The sequence below is a fragment of the Monodon monoceros genome, unplaced genomic scaffold (genome assembly GCF_005190385.1).
Source record: "Monodon monoceros isolate NGI ecotype Baffin Bay Population unplaced genomic scaffold, NGI_Narwhal_1 Super_Scaffold_6, whole genome shotgun sequence".
NCBI lineage: Eukaryota > Metazoa > Chordata > Mammalia > Artiodactyla > Monodontidae > Monodon > Monodon monoceros.
Genome location: NW_021703783.1, coordinates 99,945,514 through 99,963,266, shown reverse-complemented (window position 1 = coordinate 99,963,266; position 17,753 = coordinate 99,945,514). Strand labels below are relative to the sequence as shown.

At 61.3% G+C, this 17,753-nt stretch overlaps 1 protein-coding gene across 6 annotated transcripts in view; it reads left to right on the top strand.

Annotated features, from left to right (window-relative positions):
* Positions 1–836: 836 nt before the first annotated feature.
* The window catches only part of BRD1 (bromodomain containing 1), a 32,221-nt gene continuing 15,304 nt past the window's right edge, over positions 837–17,753 (top strand). For all 6 annotated transcript variants that reach the window (XR_003791152.1, XR_003791151.1, XM_029205737.1 and 3 more), the window contains exons 1-5: positions 837–2,446; positions 10,445–10,601; positions 15,454–15,585; positions 15,951–16,079; positions 16,418–16,730. Coding sequence is in view for 4 of the 6 variants with exons in the window: in XM_029205737.1 (XP_029061570.1) it covers positions 1,083–2,446; positions 10,445–10,601; positions 15,454–15,585; positions 15,951–16,079; positions 16,418–16,730 (2,095 nt within the window). In the remaining 2 variants the exon portion in view is untranslated. The remainder of the gene's footprint in view (positions 2,447–10,444; positions 10,602–15,453; positions 15,586–15,950; positions 16,080–16,417; positions 16,731–17,753) is intronic.

Genomic DNA, 17,753 nt, shown 5'->3' with positions numbered 1-17,753 from the left:
TAAATGTTACTCTGCTTCCTGTTAGTAAAGTGTGGTCGTTTGGAGGGAGGAGGGGTCCTTGTCATCAGTTCCCGAGGTGCCACCCTGCTTGGCGGGCAGTGGTCCAGAGTCAGGAGTCATCACACGAGTGAGACCTGTAGTAGATGCGGTTGGTGACAGACGGCAGACGTCTGAAAAGAGCAAATGCTCATAAGTCTCTGTGGCCCAGATTTCGGGCACCTGAGCCTGTGCTGGCACCTGAGAATGGGAGGGCTGGGGGCGCCTCTGCGGGCGGCGCAGGGGGTCTTGTGGTGGCCCTTGCTGTGGCAGGAGGCGGGCCCGGCACCGTGGTCAAGCCAGCAGCTGAGAAGTGCTCTGAGGGGCAGGGCAGGTGGCTGGCCCGTGGGGGCTTTTCGTGGTGGCCACTCCTGAGCACTGTAGAGGCTGGGTGGAGGCCTTCCAGGGGTGAAGCCTGCCCCCAGGCCAGTACGGGGCTTCCCTCTTGAGCCCCGGAGTGGTTGGTGGCCCTGTGCCCTAACACGGTTGTGGAGGACGCATTCGTCGAGAGGGTGGACGGGGCTGTGGTCAGGCTGCTGAGGCTTCCAGGCTCCCTAGGGGTGCTGACGGGACCTCCACTTCGGGGCTCAGGGCTCTCTCCTGGGCAGCAGTAGGCGGGGAGCCAGGGGCCAGAGCCTGCCGGGGTCCAGCCCTGTGTGTGCGCTGTCCTGAGCTCAGGGCTGCGACCCCTGCTTGTGAGGGATGTGGCAGTCGGCTCGGTGACCTGTGGATCCAAGAAGGCGACCGGCGAGCAGTGGGCGTCAGCATCCTGGAAGGACTTGTCATCGCGTGTGCCTCTGGGAGCCCCTCTTCACCGCCTGCCCTCTCCTCTGGTCCCGGGCGTCCCTGGGGAGGGGCAGCCTCGGGGCAACGGGCTGTTGGAGGTTGTTGAGATACCATTGTGAGTCCCGGGATGAGTGATTCTGGAAACCTCAGAGATAGGTTTGCTGGGAGTTTTGTTTGCCCAAGCGTACCTGGTGGCTTTCGCCTCTCGTGTCCTCTGAGTTAACGTGTCCTCTGCGTCCGTTTCAGGGAGTCAGTACCAAATGAGGAGGAAAGGCCGAGGTCATCGCGCTGCAGCGAGGCACCCTTCCTCCCCCGGCAGCACTAAGCACTCCCCCACGCGAGAGACGCTGACCTACGCGCAAGCGCAGAGGATGGTGGAGATCGAGATCGAGGGCCGCCTGCACAGGATCAGTATTTTCGACCCTCTGGAGATCATATTAGAAGATGACCTCACTGCTCAGGAGATGAGCGAGTGCAACAGCAACAAAGAAAACAGCGAGAGGCCGCCCGTGTGCCTGAGAACTAAGCGGCACAAGAACAACAGGGTCAAGAAGAAAAGCGAAGCCCCGCCCAGCGCGCACGGCGCCCCCACCCCGGCCAGCGCGCTCCCCGAGCCCAAGGTGCGCGTGGTGGAGTACAGCCCCCCGGCGGCGCCCCGGCGGCCCCCCGTGTACTACAAGTTCGTGGAGAAGTCAGCCGAGGAGCTGGACGACGAGGTGGAGTACGACATGGACGAGGAGGACTACGCCTGGCTGGAGATCGTCAACGAGAAGCGCAGGGGCGACTGCGTGGCGGCTGTGTCGCAGGGCGCGTTCGAGTTCCTGATGGACCGCTTCGAGAAGGCGTCGCACTGCGAGAAGCAGAAGCAAGGGGAGCAGCAGTGCCTGATCGACGAGGATGCCGTGTGCTGCGTGTGCATGGACGGCGAGTGCCAGAACAGCAACGCCATCCTCTTCTGCGACATGTGCAACCTGGCGGTGCACCAGGAGTGCTACGGCGTGCCCTACATCCCCGAGGGCCAGTGGCTCTGCCGCCACTGCCTGCAGTCCCGGGCCCGGCCGGCTGACTGCGTGCTGTGCCCCAACAAGGGTGGCGCCTTCAAGAAGACGGACGATGACCGCTGGGGCCACGTGGTGTGTGCCCTGTGGATCCCCGAGGTCGGCTTCGCCAACACGGTGTTCATCGAGCCCATTGACGGCGTGCGGAACATTCCCCCCGCCCGCTGGAAGCTGACGTGCTACCTCTGCAAGCAGAAGGGCGTGGGCGCCTGCATCCAGTGCCACAAGGCCAACTGCTACACCGCCTTCCACGTGACGTGCGCCCAGCGGGCCGGCCTCTACATGAAGATGGAGCCCGTGAAGGAGCTGGCCGGCGGCGCGGCCACCTTCTCCGTCAGGAAGACCGCGTACTGTGACGTCCACACGCCTCCGGGCTGCACCCGGAGGCCCCTGAACATTTACGGGGACGTCGAGGTGAAAAACGGCGTCTGCCGGAAGGAGAGCTCAGCCAAAACGGTCAGGTCCACGTCCAAGGTCAGGAAGAAAGCGAAGAAGGCCAAGAAGACGCTCCGCGAGCCCTGTGCGGCCCTGCCGCCTGTGTGTGCGCCCTACATTCCCCCTCAGAGGTAAGCGTGGCGGGCCCGGGCCTGCTGGGAGGGCGCGCAGGGTCTGACCGCGTGCTGTCTGTGCGGCCCTGACGGTCCTCTCCAAGGTGGCCTCCTTCAGTCTCCGCTTCATGGGAGCATGGATGTTGCAAAAGACTTGAGTCTGTGAGACGGGGAAGTCTGTCTGGTTTCCTCGATGCCCGCGCGGGCCCGCGGCCACATCGACTGCAGCCACCCCGGCCTGGGGCCCCGCGGCGCCCCAGGAGTTGTTGTCATTGACGCGACAGAACACCGTTCCTCACCCTGCTCCCTCCCCAAAATTTGGGAATCTTGTGGGATTTTTAAATTTGCTGGAAACTTAAGCAGCGTGGCTGGGTAAGGCTGACCCTGGGGCAAAGATCAGAGTGGGGCGACAGGAGCCACGAGGCGGGAGGTGCTGGTCTCCCTCCTGTCGTGGGACAGGCTTTCTGGTTTTCCTGATTGTTCTCTCGTGGTATCGGCATTGCCTGGTCAGTGTTGGGTTCTTTGCCTAGAGCCGTGCGCGGTGGTGGGGTCAGGACCCCGCTGGCCACCCCCATCCCTGGACTTGTTTCCTCCTCTGCTGGTTCTCCTTGGTGCTGACTTGTTGTGCCTGAGAACGCTCTTGTTTGGAGTACGAGGTAAGTGGCTTGATGAACTTCTCTCCGGGTGTGGTTTGGGAGAGACGAAGACACTTGCTTGAGCTTTGAGGAAGTGAAGCCCTGTATGGGAGGGCACGGGTCTCTAGAACAGTCTGGTTAAGAAAACAAAGCATCAGGATGATGAAGGGAAGACGTAAGTGGGTGTCTGCTCCCGAGAGCGGTTCTGGGATGTTGTCAGGTCGTGAGATGTGGTGGGAACTGCTACTGAAGAAGTGTGACCTTTTTCCCAGGATGACATTTTTTTGTCTTTACGGAACAGTACCTCTGTTACAGAATCAGTAAATTCAAAGCGAATACAAAGTGCTTATAATCCCTCTTATCCAGAGAAGCCTTCTGTTAAAATCAAGGTGTCTCTTTGCAAATAAGCCAGTCTCACTTTTAAAAGACAGTTTCACTTGGATTTCTACCTGTAGGTCAAAAAGTATAGGATTTGTATCAAGAGCTTCTATCTTAAGAGCCCGAAATTTTCAGCTTTACTGAAATTGAAGTAAATGAAACAAAAAATGTGATCTAGTAAATTGAAAACCCAGAAGTCTGAGGTGCTGCCTTGTCTGTCCAGCCCTGCCTGGTTCCCGGCCCCAGGGCCTGCCAGCCCGTCCGCAGGAGAAAGCACCTGCGGTTGGGAAACGTGGGCACCTGGAGTCTGAGATGACCCGGTCTGGTGGAGAGGACGACTTGCTTTGGAGTAAACACTTAAGCTCAGGTGACGGAGCTGATCCACGTGCTGGAGGAGTAGCTGGGCCATGCTCCGTCTTGTCCTTTCCTAATTTAGGAACAAACTGTGACTTCGGTTTGGAGCAGACGTAAACGACGCACCTGGATGAGTGCTCGCGGCCACAGGCTTTGCTGTCAGTGTTGCCCAGAGTTTCCGGGAGACCCTGACATCAGACCACCCTGTGGCGTGTTGGGGCAGGTGCTGGGAGGCCCAGGCTCACAGCCACTGCTCTCGTCCCGAAGCTGTGGCCTGAGCTGCGGCTGGGCTGCTGGTCCCGTTCTTAGGACCCCGGCACAGTGGCGTGTAGATGGGAGTAAAGCTCCATGCTCTCCACGGCCTCTGGCTCAGGACCCGTCTAGAGCTGCCACCAGGGTGGTGGGCGTTCTGAGCGAGCTTGGGAGCCGGCCCGGGGCAGGGGGGCTGGAAGAGGGGCTCTGGAGATCTAAGAAGAGGAGGATACCCCTTATTCTCTGCAGAGAGGAAGGAGGGTTGGCTGTGAGAAGGCTGGGGGTGTGGCAGGAACTGTAAGTGCTTTGGTGACTGGAGGGGTTTAAAAGCTTTCAAGTAAGAAAGATAACTCAGATCAACTAATTTTGAGATCATAGTCTTCTCAACAAGAGGGAGATGGTTGGTTTAATTTGTTTTATTGTTTAGTGTTTCTGAGCTACAAAGATTACTTTTCTTGTCTCTCAGTAATAGACTCCGGAACAAAGATGCGGGTGTTCTGAGGCTTCGCCCCCCAGTTCGAGGACTCCGAGCCTGTGGTCAGGCCGGCTGGCTGGGGCGGTCGAGGCCTTGCAGGCTGCCGCATGGCCAGGAGTGGCGCGGGCGCGTTGATGGGATGCTGTGCTCTGCCCTGGGTGGGTGGGTTGGGTCCGGCGGGGTCCTCGCGGCCGCTCGGTCCCTTTGCCTGTGAGGGTCCAGCCTTCAGCGAGGATGAGCTGCTCCTGAGCAGTTGTCCCAGTGGCGTGGAGCTGTGCCCGCCTGTCTGTGTCTCTCCTCCTGCACCTGTTCTCAAACCAGAATAATGCTTTTCCCAGCCCAGAAGCAGCATATTTAAAGTTGGGGGAGATACGAAAAGCCAGGGCTGAAGAAGGGAGAACAGGCGTGTGTTCTCCGTTTTCTGGCCTGCGCTGGTGCTGTGCTCTTTCTTTGTTAAGTGTTGCCTTTTCCTTGAGTAGCCGCTCTTCTGATTGGATCCTCTCTGCTTCTTCGTCCATTTCGTCTGCTTCATGAGGGGAAGGGCGGGGCCAGTGGAGGTGGGCACCGGGGAGGGGCCAGGCCAGGTGAAGGGACTCGTGGAGTTGGAGCCTCCTGGGTCCCTTGGGGTAATTAACCTGGTCACTCTGCTCTCTCTGGTTGCGCTATGGGTGTCCCAGTGTATCTGGGGAGGAGGGGCCTCGAGGGAGGAGCATCCGGCCTGGCCTGGCCTGGCCTCGGTGATACGCGTGTTCCTGCAAACGTAATGAGCTGTAACCGGAAGTGCGTGATGGGGATGGAGGATCCGGGTCACGGCTCTGTCCCCTTGAGGGCGCCGCTGGGACACCAGGTGAGGGCGGCTGGAGAGCGGGTGCTTGGGAGCCATTGGGCAGACAAATTTAATGCCTGTTGAACTTAACAGCAAGAAGTTTGCACTTGAGTTTTGTATGTCTTTTTTCATGTTTCTGGCAGTTAAGTTTATTACGTGTTATGGAAGTTCTCATGGGTTGTGGCCTGGGGAAATGGGAGAAGCCTGTCAGCCTCTGCAGGTGGGAGCCTGGCTCTGGGCGCCCCGTGCATGTGGGTGCCACGTCTGCTCTGTGGGCGCCGCCGGGCAGCCCTCCCGCCCGCCTGCCCGGGTCCTCGGGGAAGGGCTGTTTAAGGAGCGACTCCTGGAGAGAAGCCCTACAAACCCAGCCAGAAGTCAGAAGTGCGGGTCGTGAAACGCACGCGGTGTGGAGAAGCCGGGCCGCGTGTCCCGCTCCTGCAGGTGTCCCTCCAGGTGTCCCTCCCGGTCACGTCGGGCGAGCCCAGCGGAGGCGGCCTTGGCGGCTCTTGCCGCCTGATGTGGGGCCGAGCAGTGTGTCTCCCCAGAGCTGCTCTGAGTGTTCTAGTTCCGACCCTCCTGTGGCTTCGTTGCTTTCCTTGGTTTTGAACTGGGGGCTGGGGGACTGGCGTCTCCCTGGGCAGGTCCCCCGTCCCGGCTGCCAGCTCTGGGCTCTGCACCTGCGAGGGCCCTCCTGGGGCGGGGCAGGGAGCGTGGGAGCGCAGGGGAGGACTCTGGATGCTTCGCCACGTGTCTCCGCTGCGTTGTGGGCTCTCCTGCCGCGTGTCAGTCTCGGAGATTCCTGTGTGCGTAGGACTGAAGCGAGTGCTGGGCGTGGTGCCGTGGGCCACGCCCCGTGTCCCTCGGGTGTGCGGCCCCCGGCTGGTGTCCTGCTCGCTTTACCCCCGCCCCCCTCCTCCTGGTGGTCTCTGCTGGGCCCGGCCCTGGCGTCACCCCCGCTCAGCAGTCCTGCTGTGCTCACACGTCCCGCAGCTGGGCATCCCGGGCCCACGGGGAGGGTCTGCCGAGGTTGTGGGATCCGGCAGTTTCTGGTCGCGTTCACTGTATCTGCTTCCGCAGAGATGGGGCGGACGTGCATTGAAGTTTTCTTTCATCCTAGCACTTGGAGTCGCAGCCTGGAGTGGATGGCGGGATGGACCTTGGCGCTTTGGGCACCCTCCCCCTCCAAGGCACAGAGACCGGCATTGCATCTCGTCTTGTCTTCATTTCAGTTTCAGTTTTTTGTTCAGAAATAACTTCAAATTTATAAAATGTTGCAAAAGTCGAAAAAAAACCCCACCCAAACGCTCTTTACCCAGAGTCCCCTCTTGCCAATAACCCGTTTACCCTCTTGGGGGTGGTTTCCACGCGCCCCTGCGTGTCTCCCAGGGTGGGGCCGGCCTCCCCTGGAGCCTTCCTGCCTCCAGTCGGGATCAGTCCCACTCAGCCTCCTTTGATTTGGGCATCCCCAGACCTCTGTGTCCCCTGCGACAGGCCTTCGCGGCTCACAGAGGTGTGCCTGGGACTGCGGGGCCCCTGCGTCCCCACCTGAAGGGAGTGACGTCCCCTGCTCCTTGGTGACCGAGGTGTCACCAGTGCCTCTACCAGATGATTTCTGCTCTTGATTTTTCTGGCGTCGGATCCGGGGGCCCTTGGAGGCGACGGCTCCTCTCCACGTGGCCTGTCGCTCTTTTCTTCCTGGCCTTCCTCCCCGCGAGGGCTGGAAGGGAGCATCCCCCTCAGCGGGGTCCTTCTCTCCCCGCCGGCGTGGACTGGGAGGTGTGGGTGTCAGAGGGGTCTGCCCTGTGGGTCCGGGCACTGAGGTGGGCAGCTCGAGAGGGGTTTCTCAGGAAAGGAGGCTCTGCCCAGCTGACTGTCACTGTCAACCTGCTTAGTGGTCGAGGGGAGGGCCCCCGGGGCGGTCAGCCGCCTGGCCTTGGCTGTGTGGCTGTGGCCGTGGCCATGGGTGCTGGTGAGGTCTGGCTGGGAGGTGTGGATGTGGTCCTGGGGCTCCTGCCTATGGTCCATGCGGTCGGGCCGGGGGCACCCTGGAGCCAGTGTGGCCCAGAACCGCTTCCCTCCAGAGGCTGACTCGGGGCTCCTCGGGTCTGGCGGGTGGACTTCACTCACGTACCCCGACCTCCCAGCTGGCTGAGCAGGGAGGGTGGACCCTGCTCCCTGCAGATGCCGGCGGGGTGGCCCAGGTGCTCCTCCAGTGTCTGCATGTCAGGTGTTGAGAAGGGAGGGTGGGCCCCGCTCCCTGCAGACGCCGGCCGGGTGGCCCAGGTGCTCCTCTCGTGTCTGCATGTCAGGTGGGGATGGCTCTTAATGCCATTTGTGCCTGTTTGTCGTGACTTTTATATAAAAACTTTAAAAACAAAAAACTAAGATAGTAACATCGTTTATCAAATGTAGCAAAAAAAAAAAAAAACAAACGTTAAATGACCACTCGCTTTTGGGACCCCTCCTGTCGCATCAGCCCACCACTCGTCAGTCACAGCAACCACTCTTTGTAAATGGGGGTGGGTTCCTCTGGTTTTCCTGCCCTGGGCGGCTTGCAGTCTGGTGTGGGCTTGGGCGATGCCCTTGGATGCAGTGCCAGCACACCAGAGTCAGTCCCAGCTCTCCCGGTGGTGGGTCTCTCTCTTGGGTCTCTCTCTGCCCGGGCTCAGCTTGTGGGTGGCAGGTTGTTTGGTTGTGCTCATCACGTGTTTTTCCTCAGCTTATCTTCTCTTTTTTTTTTTTTTTTTTTGGCTGTGTTGGGTCTTCATTGCTGCACAGGCTTTCTCTAGTTGCGGCGAGCGGGGGCTACTCTTCGTTGCAGTGTGCGGGCTTCTCACTGCGGTGGCTTCTCTTGTTGCAGAGCACGGGCTCTAGAGCGCAGGTTCAGTAGTTGTGGCGCACGGGCCTAGTTGCTTTGTGTCACGTGGGATCTTCCCGAACCAGGGCTCGAACCCATGTCCCCTGCATTGACAGGCGGATTCTTAACCACTGCACCACCAGGGAAGTCCCATTTGTTTGTTTTTTTAAAAAATTAATTTATTTTTTATTTATTTTATTTTTGGCTGCGTTGGGTCTTCGTTGCTGCGCGCAGGTTTTCTCTAGTTGTGGCAAGCGGGGGCTACTCTTCGTTGCAGTGCGCAGGCTTCTCACTGTGGTGGCTTCACTTGTTGTAGAGCACAGGCTCTAGGCGTGTGGGCTTCAGTAGTTGTGGCACGTGGGCTCAGTAGTTGTGGCTCACAGGCTCTAGAGCGTAGGCTCAGTAGCTGTGGCACACGGGCCTAGTTGCTCTGTGGCATGTGGCATCTTCCCGGACCAGGGCTCGAACCCGTGTCCCCTGCACTGGCAGGCGGATTCCTAGCCACTGTGCCACCAGAGAAGCCCCCCATTTGTTTCTTTACTAGTCTTTTTAGAGAGCACGGTTCTGGTCTTGTTGAGATTTTCTTGTGTGTTGTTTCCCGTTTCATGATTTTTTGCTCTTTGTCTTGTTTTCCTTCGCTTTATTGAGATTTAATTGACACATAACATTGTAAGTGCGATGATTCGAATCACTTATACGTTGTAGTGTTGGCAGGATGAGGTCGGTTCGCTCATCCTTCACCTGCCGTACTGTTGCTGTGGTGGGGAGAAAATGGAAGCTCCCCTCAGCGGCTTTCCAGGGCGCTGCGCGGCCTTGGGGCAGTTGCCGCCACCTGCGTGCGGTCCTGGGACCTTCCTGTCTTGTCTTTTCCTGACTTCTTCAGTGGGGTGCTCAGCACATGACGAGTCAGCCTTGTATCTGTGCTGCCCCACTTGGCTGTTGCAATAACTGAGTGCGTGTTAGAACACACGTCTGCGTGTGTAGAGACCCCCGAGCTCTGTGCATTAAGATGCATGCACTTTGCTGCCCCTCCGTCAAGCCGCTGTCAAAAAGGTGAAAACAGCCCCCAACAGAAGGGCGACTCCGGGGTGCCCAAGGTGAACACAGCCCCGTCCGCAGACAAGGAGCCCTGGGGTCCCTGGTGCCCTCTGCTGGAGCCATCATGGGACAGCGGAGATGCTCTGGCCGCTGCTGGCAGGCGTTCCAGCCTTGCCTCTGGTAGCAACGCGTGACCAGGTGTCCCGAGCGGGTGGGCCTGTGGGCACGCTGGGGCTTGGGCTCTGCGTCTGCCTGGCTGCTCTCGCTGACCCCTGGCCTGTGCTTGGTGTGGAGCTGCCCCTTTGGTGGGTCTCCCCCGGGCACCCTGGGCAGGGCTGCCTTGTGTGGCGCGTGGCCTTTGGCACCGAGGCTCGAGCCGCATCCACTGCTCTAAGGAGGAGGACCGTCGTGGGTCTGGATGCGGCAGAGCCGAGGGTGTCGGCACAGTTCTGTGCAGCTCAGGGTCGTGCTTTTCAAAAAATGTGCTCTTGAAATTCCTTAATTTCTGACCTGAAATGTTGATGTTTGGTGCACAGTGGGGAAGCCTCCTTGTCCTGTCGAGGTTTAGTTCTCGGCTGCCTCGCTCGTCTTCCTGAGGCATGTTTCAGCAGCAGGGGTGACGGCAGGGACCGGGAAGCTGTCCTGCTGGTCTCCAAGGGTTTTACGCCGTTTTCGCGTCCCCTCGTGCAAGTGTTGTTACAAATCCTTCACGCTTTGCAGTCCTTGAAAGGGTGGAGTTTCGCAGGCGGCTTGGGGACGCTCACGGTCGTTTTGGTGAAGGGTAGCTGCCCCCCTCCGCTGCTTCTGCCTCCATTTATGCCATTGCTTTCCCTCTTGAGGGGACCAGGGCGCCACGGCCCTGAACCCCGTGAGAGTGGGTGACTCTTCAGGGTCGGCCACACCTGGTGGAGGTCGGTGCGTGTGGATGCCCGACTCAGAGAAAGCGGAAACACCCAGGGCTCCACCCGTTTTTCTTCTTAGATGTGTGCTCCAAGGGCCGCTGGAGTGACCACGGGTGGACGCAGCCTGCGGGTAGGCGGAGAACCAGGGAGGCGGTGGTGGCCGTGAGGGCACCGCCGCTGAGAGGTGCGGTGGGATGCACGCGGTGTGTTAACAGTAACGCTGTGGTTTCTCGTTTCCATGATGAGAGCGCACCCATGTCTTGCTTTACAGCTAAACTCTGAGTTTTTCCGTGTTCTAGATTAAATAGGATTGCGAATCAGGTGGCCATTCAGCGGAAGAAGCAGTTTGTTGAGCGCGCCCACAGCTACTGGCTCCTCAAAAGGCTGTCGAGGAACGGAGCCCCCCTGCTGCGCAGACTCCAGTCCAGCCTGCAGTCCCACAGAAACACGCAGCAGGTACGTGCCCGCGCCCCCGGTGTCCCTCAGCCTCCAGTGCCTCCGAGGAGCTCGGAGGATGCAGGCTCAGGTGTGTGGCCGGCCTCTCGGGCCAGGGGACCGCGTGCTGGCGTTAGCCCGGGGGGTGCAGGCAGTGCCTTCGTCTGCCTCTTTCCCAACCCTGCACGCGGGGATGCCTGCCGGGGGTGGAGCGGCAGGGGACAGGGGGCGCCGTGTGGGAGCGATGTAACTTGGGGGCCATGCCGAGGGCGACGAGGGCCAAGACAAGTGAGGGGGGGAGCAAAGAACAAAACCAGACTAGCGCTTACGTCTTAGCGGTTGATCTGCGTTCATAGACCTATCTGGTGTTGTAGAGCGTTTCTCTGAAAGGATGGATTTAGAAAGGAAGGGGTCGACCCTGCGATGCCCCAAAACAAGCAAGAGTCGTCTGCCCGTGTGTGCTGAGGGGCGCAGCCTCCTAGACTCGGGCGCACAGCGGGGGCCCTCCCGACCGGTTCCTGTTGGATCGCCGTGGCTCCCGCCGCACCCTGAAGGCTCTGCCGTCTGTCCCTGTGGATCATCAGTCAGAGCGGCCCGGGCGCTGCGTCCGGCATCTGGGTTCCTGGCGTGAAGGGAGCTCCCTCCACTGAGTTCTGGCCGGGGCAGGACTGCCTGGCAGCTGTGAGGGTCCCCATCCCTGGGGTCCCCACGTCGAGGGAATCAGCCGCTGTTTTCATCCCGGTGTTCCGGGAGTTGCTGCTTCCCGACTCTGCTGTCGCTTCTCCTTGGTCCCGGCGTGAGGCCCGGGCTGAGCGCTGCCCTCTGCACCTCGCCAGCGGCGACGTCCTTGCTAGGGAGCCCCTTCTCTCGATCTTCCCAGTTCTGTCGTGCTGACAGCGTAGGTCATTGAACGTTACTAACACACTTAGACGCTCAGTTTGACGTCTTCTTAAGGCTTTCTGGAATCCAGAGGAACCGTTAAGATCCTGGGCCTCTGTGGGGTGGGCTGTGTCCCCGACCCTCCTTCATCCCCAGGAAAGGAGGCACCGCAAGGCTACAGGGTGTGCTTCTCAGACCCGCTGCCCCCGAGGGTGTGCTGTTGGGGCCGTCTCTCCCCTGGGGGTCCTGGTGCCCGCAGTGCCATCTGAGTCCCCTCCCCCGAGACGTGGCACAGGCCTCTGTGCAGACGCAGTGCTGCTGCCCTTGTTTGCTCGGGTGGACCTTGCACACCAAGCGGCTCCCTGAACCCTGGGCTGCGGCTACGGTGGACGTGCGCACAGAGGGGCCGGGAGGTGCCGCGTCCTGAGCCCTGCTGGCCTGCCGGGTGCTCAGCTGTCCCGCGCCCGCCTGCCCGCTCCATCCAGCGTCGGGACCGCTGACTGCTTGTGTTGGTCGTGCTGCCGACCCTGCGGGCCGGGGGCGCCCGTGCTCACCGGTGGGGGCCTGGCCCCTGGGGCTCACCCTCAGCCTTCCGTCAGACCCGGGCCTTAGTTAGTGGCGCCCTGCGTGCTCCTCCCTCCTCCGCATCGGGCCCGGAGTTCGGGTCTCGGTCAGGGCTGTGTCGGAACACGTGCCCGTGGGCCGGGAGGGCCAGCTGTGGGCTGGGGGCCGTTCAGGAGGCCGCAGGGCTGGAACCATGGGGACTGAGGTCGGCTGGTTTGCTTGGGTGCTGTCTCGGGAGTTCCAGGAAAGGGGGGCGGGGGCCCAGAGTCTGCAGGCCTCTGGGGTGGCAGGTAAGCAGGCGTCGCAAGATCGGGGCAGCGAGGCAGGACGGAGGGCTTCGTCCTCGCCTGGGTGACGGCAGAGAAATGGGAGACGTGGAGAATGCAGCCCCAGGAGTCTCGTCTCAGGGCCCTGGGGGGGGCGCAGGGTGAACCGCGCTGGGAGTGGCGGCCCGGGGCCTATGTGGTTGCCGGTGGGACCTGGGCTGGGTTTGGGGGCAGGAAGCTGGGGGGTTGGCGTGTGCACGCGAGGGGCCTGCCTGCACCTCGGGAGCGGGGTGGGGGGTCACTCCTGGTGGAGCATGTGCTCTCAGGAGGCCGGCACGAGGGTTCGAGGCCAGTCGTGTTGTATTCCCATCCTGCCCCACACGAGGTAGATTTGTAACAATGGGAGGATTCACCCACAGGAAACGGGAAAGGGAAGCGTCAGCTCTCTTGGCAGAAGGAATTGGGAGGAACCACAGAGATCTGGGTCCTTATGACTTACACTGAGCCCTGATGTGTACCTTGGCTTGGCCAGGAGAGGGCTCTGACTGGGTCGTATAGAGCCCAGCTGTGTGGCCTGTGTGGGCAGGGACACGGACGCGGGGTGGCCTGCCACCCGCCACGCTGGGGGCGTGAGCTCCCGCTTCGTGGGAAGGTCAGGAGGCGGACGGGTGGAAGGGCGGCACCCAGCTCCTTCTTCCATCGCGTTCGAGCAAAGGTTGACTTGTGCGGACGTCCGAAACATTAACGTCCCACACGGGACGTTCAAGGCTTGGTGTGATTTTCGATGTTCTTTGAAACGTTAAAATTACTTGGTATTAGAAGTTAAGCTGACTCATTTAGCCCTGAGCCGGGCCCTGGAAGAGGGCAGGTGCAGCCCTTGCCTCCCGTGGCCGCCTTCTGGTTGGGGACAGACAGACAGACGGAATGAGCTGGCCTGGGGCAGACGAGATGCCTCGGGTTGTTGGGTGCTGCCTCCTCGGTGGTGTGTTCAGAGCGGGTCCCCTTGGCGGTGACCCTCCCTGGAGCCTGTCCTCCGCCATCCTGCAGAGCCTGCTGGGGGTGAGGGCCTGCAGCGAGTGCTGGGGTGGGGTGTGGCTCCCGTCCCTCCTGTCCTGCCTTTGAGCGAGCATGCCCGCCCCCTCACCCCGATGCGCCCCCTGGCGGGAGAGCGTCCCCTGCCCGCTGTCTGGTGGCTTTGGGACAACACGGTTGTCCTGCTCTGCTGGGGCAGGGCCACTCGGCTGTCTGCCTTGCTGCCGCTGGCGTCAGCTTCAGGGGCCGGGGTGGCTGTCCCTCAGGGTCTTTAGGCCCTTGGTGATGTCTGGGGAGTCGAGTGCGTGTGCCAGGGCCTCACCCCGCAGAGCTGGCCTGCCCTGTGCCTCCAGCACAGGGTTTTGATCCGACCTAGGTGGTCCTGACCCTGGCGGGGGGGGGGGGGGTCCTGGCCGTCTCCCTTCCAGGCAGTGGGTGTCCTCCCCTCCTTTGTTGGGTGGACCTCGGCTCGATTGCAAGCCGTCCTCTTAAGATCCTCTTTCCTGAGAGTTTTTTGGAACCAGAAATGGCTTCATTACTGCCCCAGTTTATGGAACTTCCCAGGGTTGGTTTTAGGTGAAGTAAGACCACTTGAGCAGAGTCAGAAACTCAGGCCCTTTTGTGCAGAAGAGGCGTGGGCCTCAGTCAGGTCCTGCCAGCAGGTTCCTGCGTGGTGGGGCCGTTGTATGCGGGGAGAGCCGCCCTTGGCGGCCCTTCAGTCCTGCAGCGGGTGGTAGTGGGCAGTGCGCACAGCAGATGGGCACCAGGGGCTTGTTGGGGCTTACCTGCCTTCCTCTCCCTCATTATCAGCTAAACATCCTGTTAGCTGATATTTTCAGCGTCTATTTCAGACTAACGGACAAGGTGATTTTCAGATGCTCTTGGGGAATTTGGTTTTCTAAGCCCACCTTTCAGTGTATTTATTTACTGGCTTTGTTCATACAGCCGATGTTACTGTTAACTCCTGGTTGATGCCTGAGAATTTCAGATAACGTAAAAACAAGCCCAGTGATTGGAATCTGGTGGAGCCTGGAGGACGCCTGGCGGAGAGGAGGCCCAGGGCCAGCCCATGTCCCCGCACCCGGCCTCCTGGGCCTCGCTCTGCTGCGTTTCCCCGTAGAGCGAGAAGAGAGGTGCCTTGCAGCTCGTCATTGGTTCTTTGCCTTCAGACGCCAAGGTCCTAGAGGGCAGTGTCAGCCCCTGTGTGGTGGCCTCAGGGTTGATCCTCACCGTTTCTGCCCTCGGGGCAGAGCGCCCCCTGCTGCCAGGTTCAGGCTTCGGACTGGGATAGGACTGCGATAAGCGTCGGGGGCCGGACCCCGCCTGCTGGCTGTGCTGTTTCCGCTCTGTCTGGATGGGGGGTGGAAACCCGAGGGGCAGAAGGGACCGGGGAGAGAAGAGGGCCTGAGAGTTGTTCCGGCGACAGTGCCGGCGCTGCTGTCTTAGCTGAGGCTGGAGGTGCGTGTGTCCACGACGGCAACAGGGAAGGGGAGCCCCGTGCATAAAGTCGGACTTGGCTTTGGGACTGCTGTAATCGGGAGGGCCCCAGACACCCGCTGGGAGCCTTAGCGGGGCTGGTGTGGGAAGGTGAGGAGCCCGACTGCCCCTTCCTCCCGGAGCTGTGGTCAGGCAAGCCTTCAGCTGAGATGCCGGCACAGGGTGGGCTGAGCCTGGGCACGTGGGCTTCCTGGTGGTGTCGGGCGCAGGCGGTAGAGGGTGGGCGCCTGGGGCTGGGGACGGGCAGCAGTCCTGACCCTCCGGGAGGAGCGCGCTGAGGGCCCGAGCGCCTGCGCAGCGCTGGGGCGGGAAGGAAGTGAGGACGTGCGCGTGGGGGGGCTGGGCGGCCTGGCTGGGCGAGGGTCTTGGGAGCGCCTAGCCGAGGCTGCCCGGAGGGCGCGCCGCCCGGGCGGCCAGGTCTCTCCACCGGCGTGCCCTGGTCCCCAGCCCTCGCTGCTCAGCCCCATCCCTCCCCGCCAGCGCTGGCCTGGAGATGGGCTGGCAGGGTGCGCACGCGTGTCCCCAGGAAGGACGTGCGCGGGGCCGAGACGCTGGGGAGGTGGCGCCTGGGCCTTGGAGCCCTTGCTCGGCGGGTCTGTGCGGGGGGACGAGGCCGACTCCATTCCTCTCCTCAGAGAGAAAACGACGAGGAGATTCAAGCTGCCAAAGAGAAGCTGAAGTACTGGCAGCGGCTGCGGCACGACCTGGAGCGCGCGCGCCTGCTCATTGAGCTCCTGCGCAAGCGCGAGAAGCTCAAGAGGGAGCAGGTGAGGCCGCGGGGGAGGGGCGTCCGGGGGCGGGGCGTCCGGGGGTGGGGCGTCCGGGGGTGGGGCGGGGCGTGCAGCTGCTTGTCCCCTGGGCCCGCAGTCCTCGCCCCTTGCCTCCTCCAAGCCGTCCTCCCTGGTGAGGGGTGCAGGCCGGGTGGCCCTGACCTGTCTTGAAGGAGGCTGGCTGGCCTGGGGTGGTGTGGTGTCCATTGCGGTCCCGGGAAGCACGGGCAGGAAGGGGCACCGTGTGTGCCCGTAAAGTGGGCCCCGTCGGCCACAGGGCGGTGTTGAGCGCTTGAGGCAGGAAGTGGCTTCTCAGCGGGAGGGTCCCCTCGGGCCCTGAGACCGCGTGCGCTGGCCCCCAGGTGAAGCTGGAGCAGGTGGCCCTGGAGCTGCGGCTGACCCCGCTCACCGTGTTGCTGCGCTCCGTGCTGGACCAGCTGCAGGAGAAGGACCCGGCCCGGATATTTGCCCAGCCAGTGAGCCTGAAGGAGGTGGGTGTCCTCGCCCTCGCGTTCCCCGTCCTTCCTCACGTCTGCGGTGACCAAAGGGACGAAGAAAGAGCCCTTCCCAGTGCGTGTCTGCCCGGCCAGGGGACGGGTTCCTGCGTTTGTGCTTTAGGGGCCTTGGCTGGGAGGGTCCTTGGAAGGACCCAGGCTTCAGTTTGGTGTGTCTCACTGCTGCCACTCGGTACTGTGTGAGCATTGTGTGTGTGCGTGTGTTCATGTGTGTATGTGCACGTGTGGCTGCCCTACGTGGCAGCTGTGCTGGTTATGTAGCACGAATGAATCCTGTTTTGTCTGTAAACGGCTGTTTTCTTCCCTGGAATCAGGTTCCGGATTATCTGGATCACATTAAACACCCTATGGACTTTGCCACGATGCGGAAACGGTTAGAAGCGCAAGGGTACCGGACTCTCAGGGAGTTGGAGGAGGACTTCGACCTCATCGTGGACAACTGCATGAAGTACAACGCCAAGGACACGGTGTTCTACCGGGCGGCCGTGCGGCTGCGTGACCAGGGTGGCGTGGTGCTCAGGCAGGCCAGGCGCCAGGCCGACAGCGTCGGCTTCGAGGAGGCCTCAGGGATGCACCTGCCCGAGCGGCCCCCCGCGGCCCCCCGGCGGCCTTTCTCCTGGGACGACGGTAAGCGCGGCTGTCCGGGAACAGGCGGGAGGGTGCTCCCCCCGCAGACGCCGTGCGGGTAGGCCCAGGAGAAAGGGGGTGGGAGCCACACACTGACTTGAGGCTTCCTAGTAGCCTCGTGAAAAAGCGGGAAACAGGCGAAACTTATTTTAGTGATGTGTTTTTAACCCACCGTGTCTCATGTGGCGAATTTAACGTGTAAACGACATAAAGATTGCGGAGGGTTGCGTCCACTGGCTTCTCATTTCCTCTTTGCCACGTAGTGTGTATTTTACAGTCAGTGCATCTCTGTTCAGGGCAGCCACGTTTCAGGGTCCCACTTGAGAGAGACGCGTGGCCTGTGGCCCCGAGCAGGATGGCCTAGGTCGGCCTGATACAGACCAGGAAGCAGTGTAGCCGAGGCCTTGGGCCCATGTGGGCCCTTACGGACTTGGGAGGGCATCTGTGGCCAGAGCAAGGCTGTCGCTGTGCTTGGAAGTTAGCAGGGCACAGGCACGGGGCCCTCTCCCCGGCGGTGCACTCCTTGCGCCGTGGCCTTGGGGGGGCCTGCCGTCCGCTGACTCGTCCGACCCTTGGAAGCTGCTGCCTTGCTGCACGGCTCTGCCCCCACAGGAGCCCTGGGCGGGCAGGGGCGCGGGACTGCGGAGGTCGGGCCTTGCAGGAAACAGCCGGGCGAGCCACCACAAGTGCTTGCGTATGCCTCTGCACCCAGGTTTTACTGAGGATAGAATTAGGGATGCAAAGTCTAATCCGCTCCTCCTTCAGCATTGGGGTGGCACGAGGGCGGACCAGACGCTGTGGTGAGGCTCCTCAAGCGACGTGCCTTCTGTTTCCGTGAACCTTCTTATGTGCGGGCTTTTGTCAGGATGCTTTCTGCTGTGTTTCCCTATACCGTCGTCTCGTTCCCTTCATGGACGAGGTGGTGCTTTAGTAAAAGGTTTGCCTGTGGGGGGAGGTGTGTTCCTTTGTCTGGATGGCCGCGCACTGCCGTTTTTGTCCTAGTTTTTATCTGCAGGGGCTTCT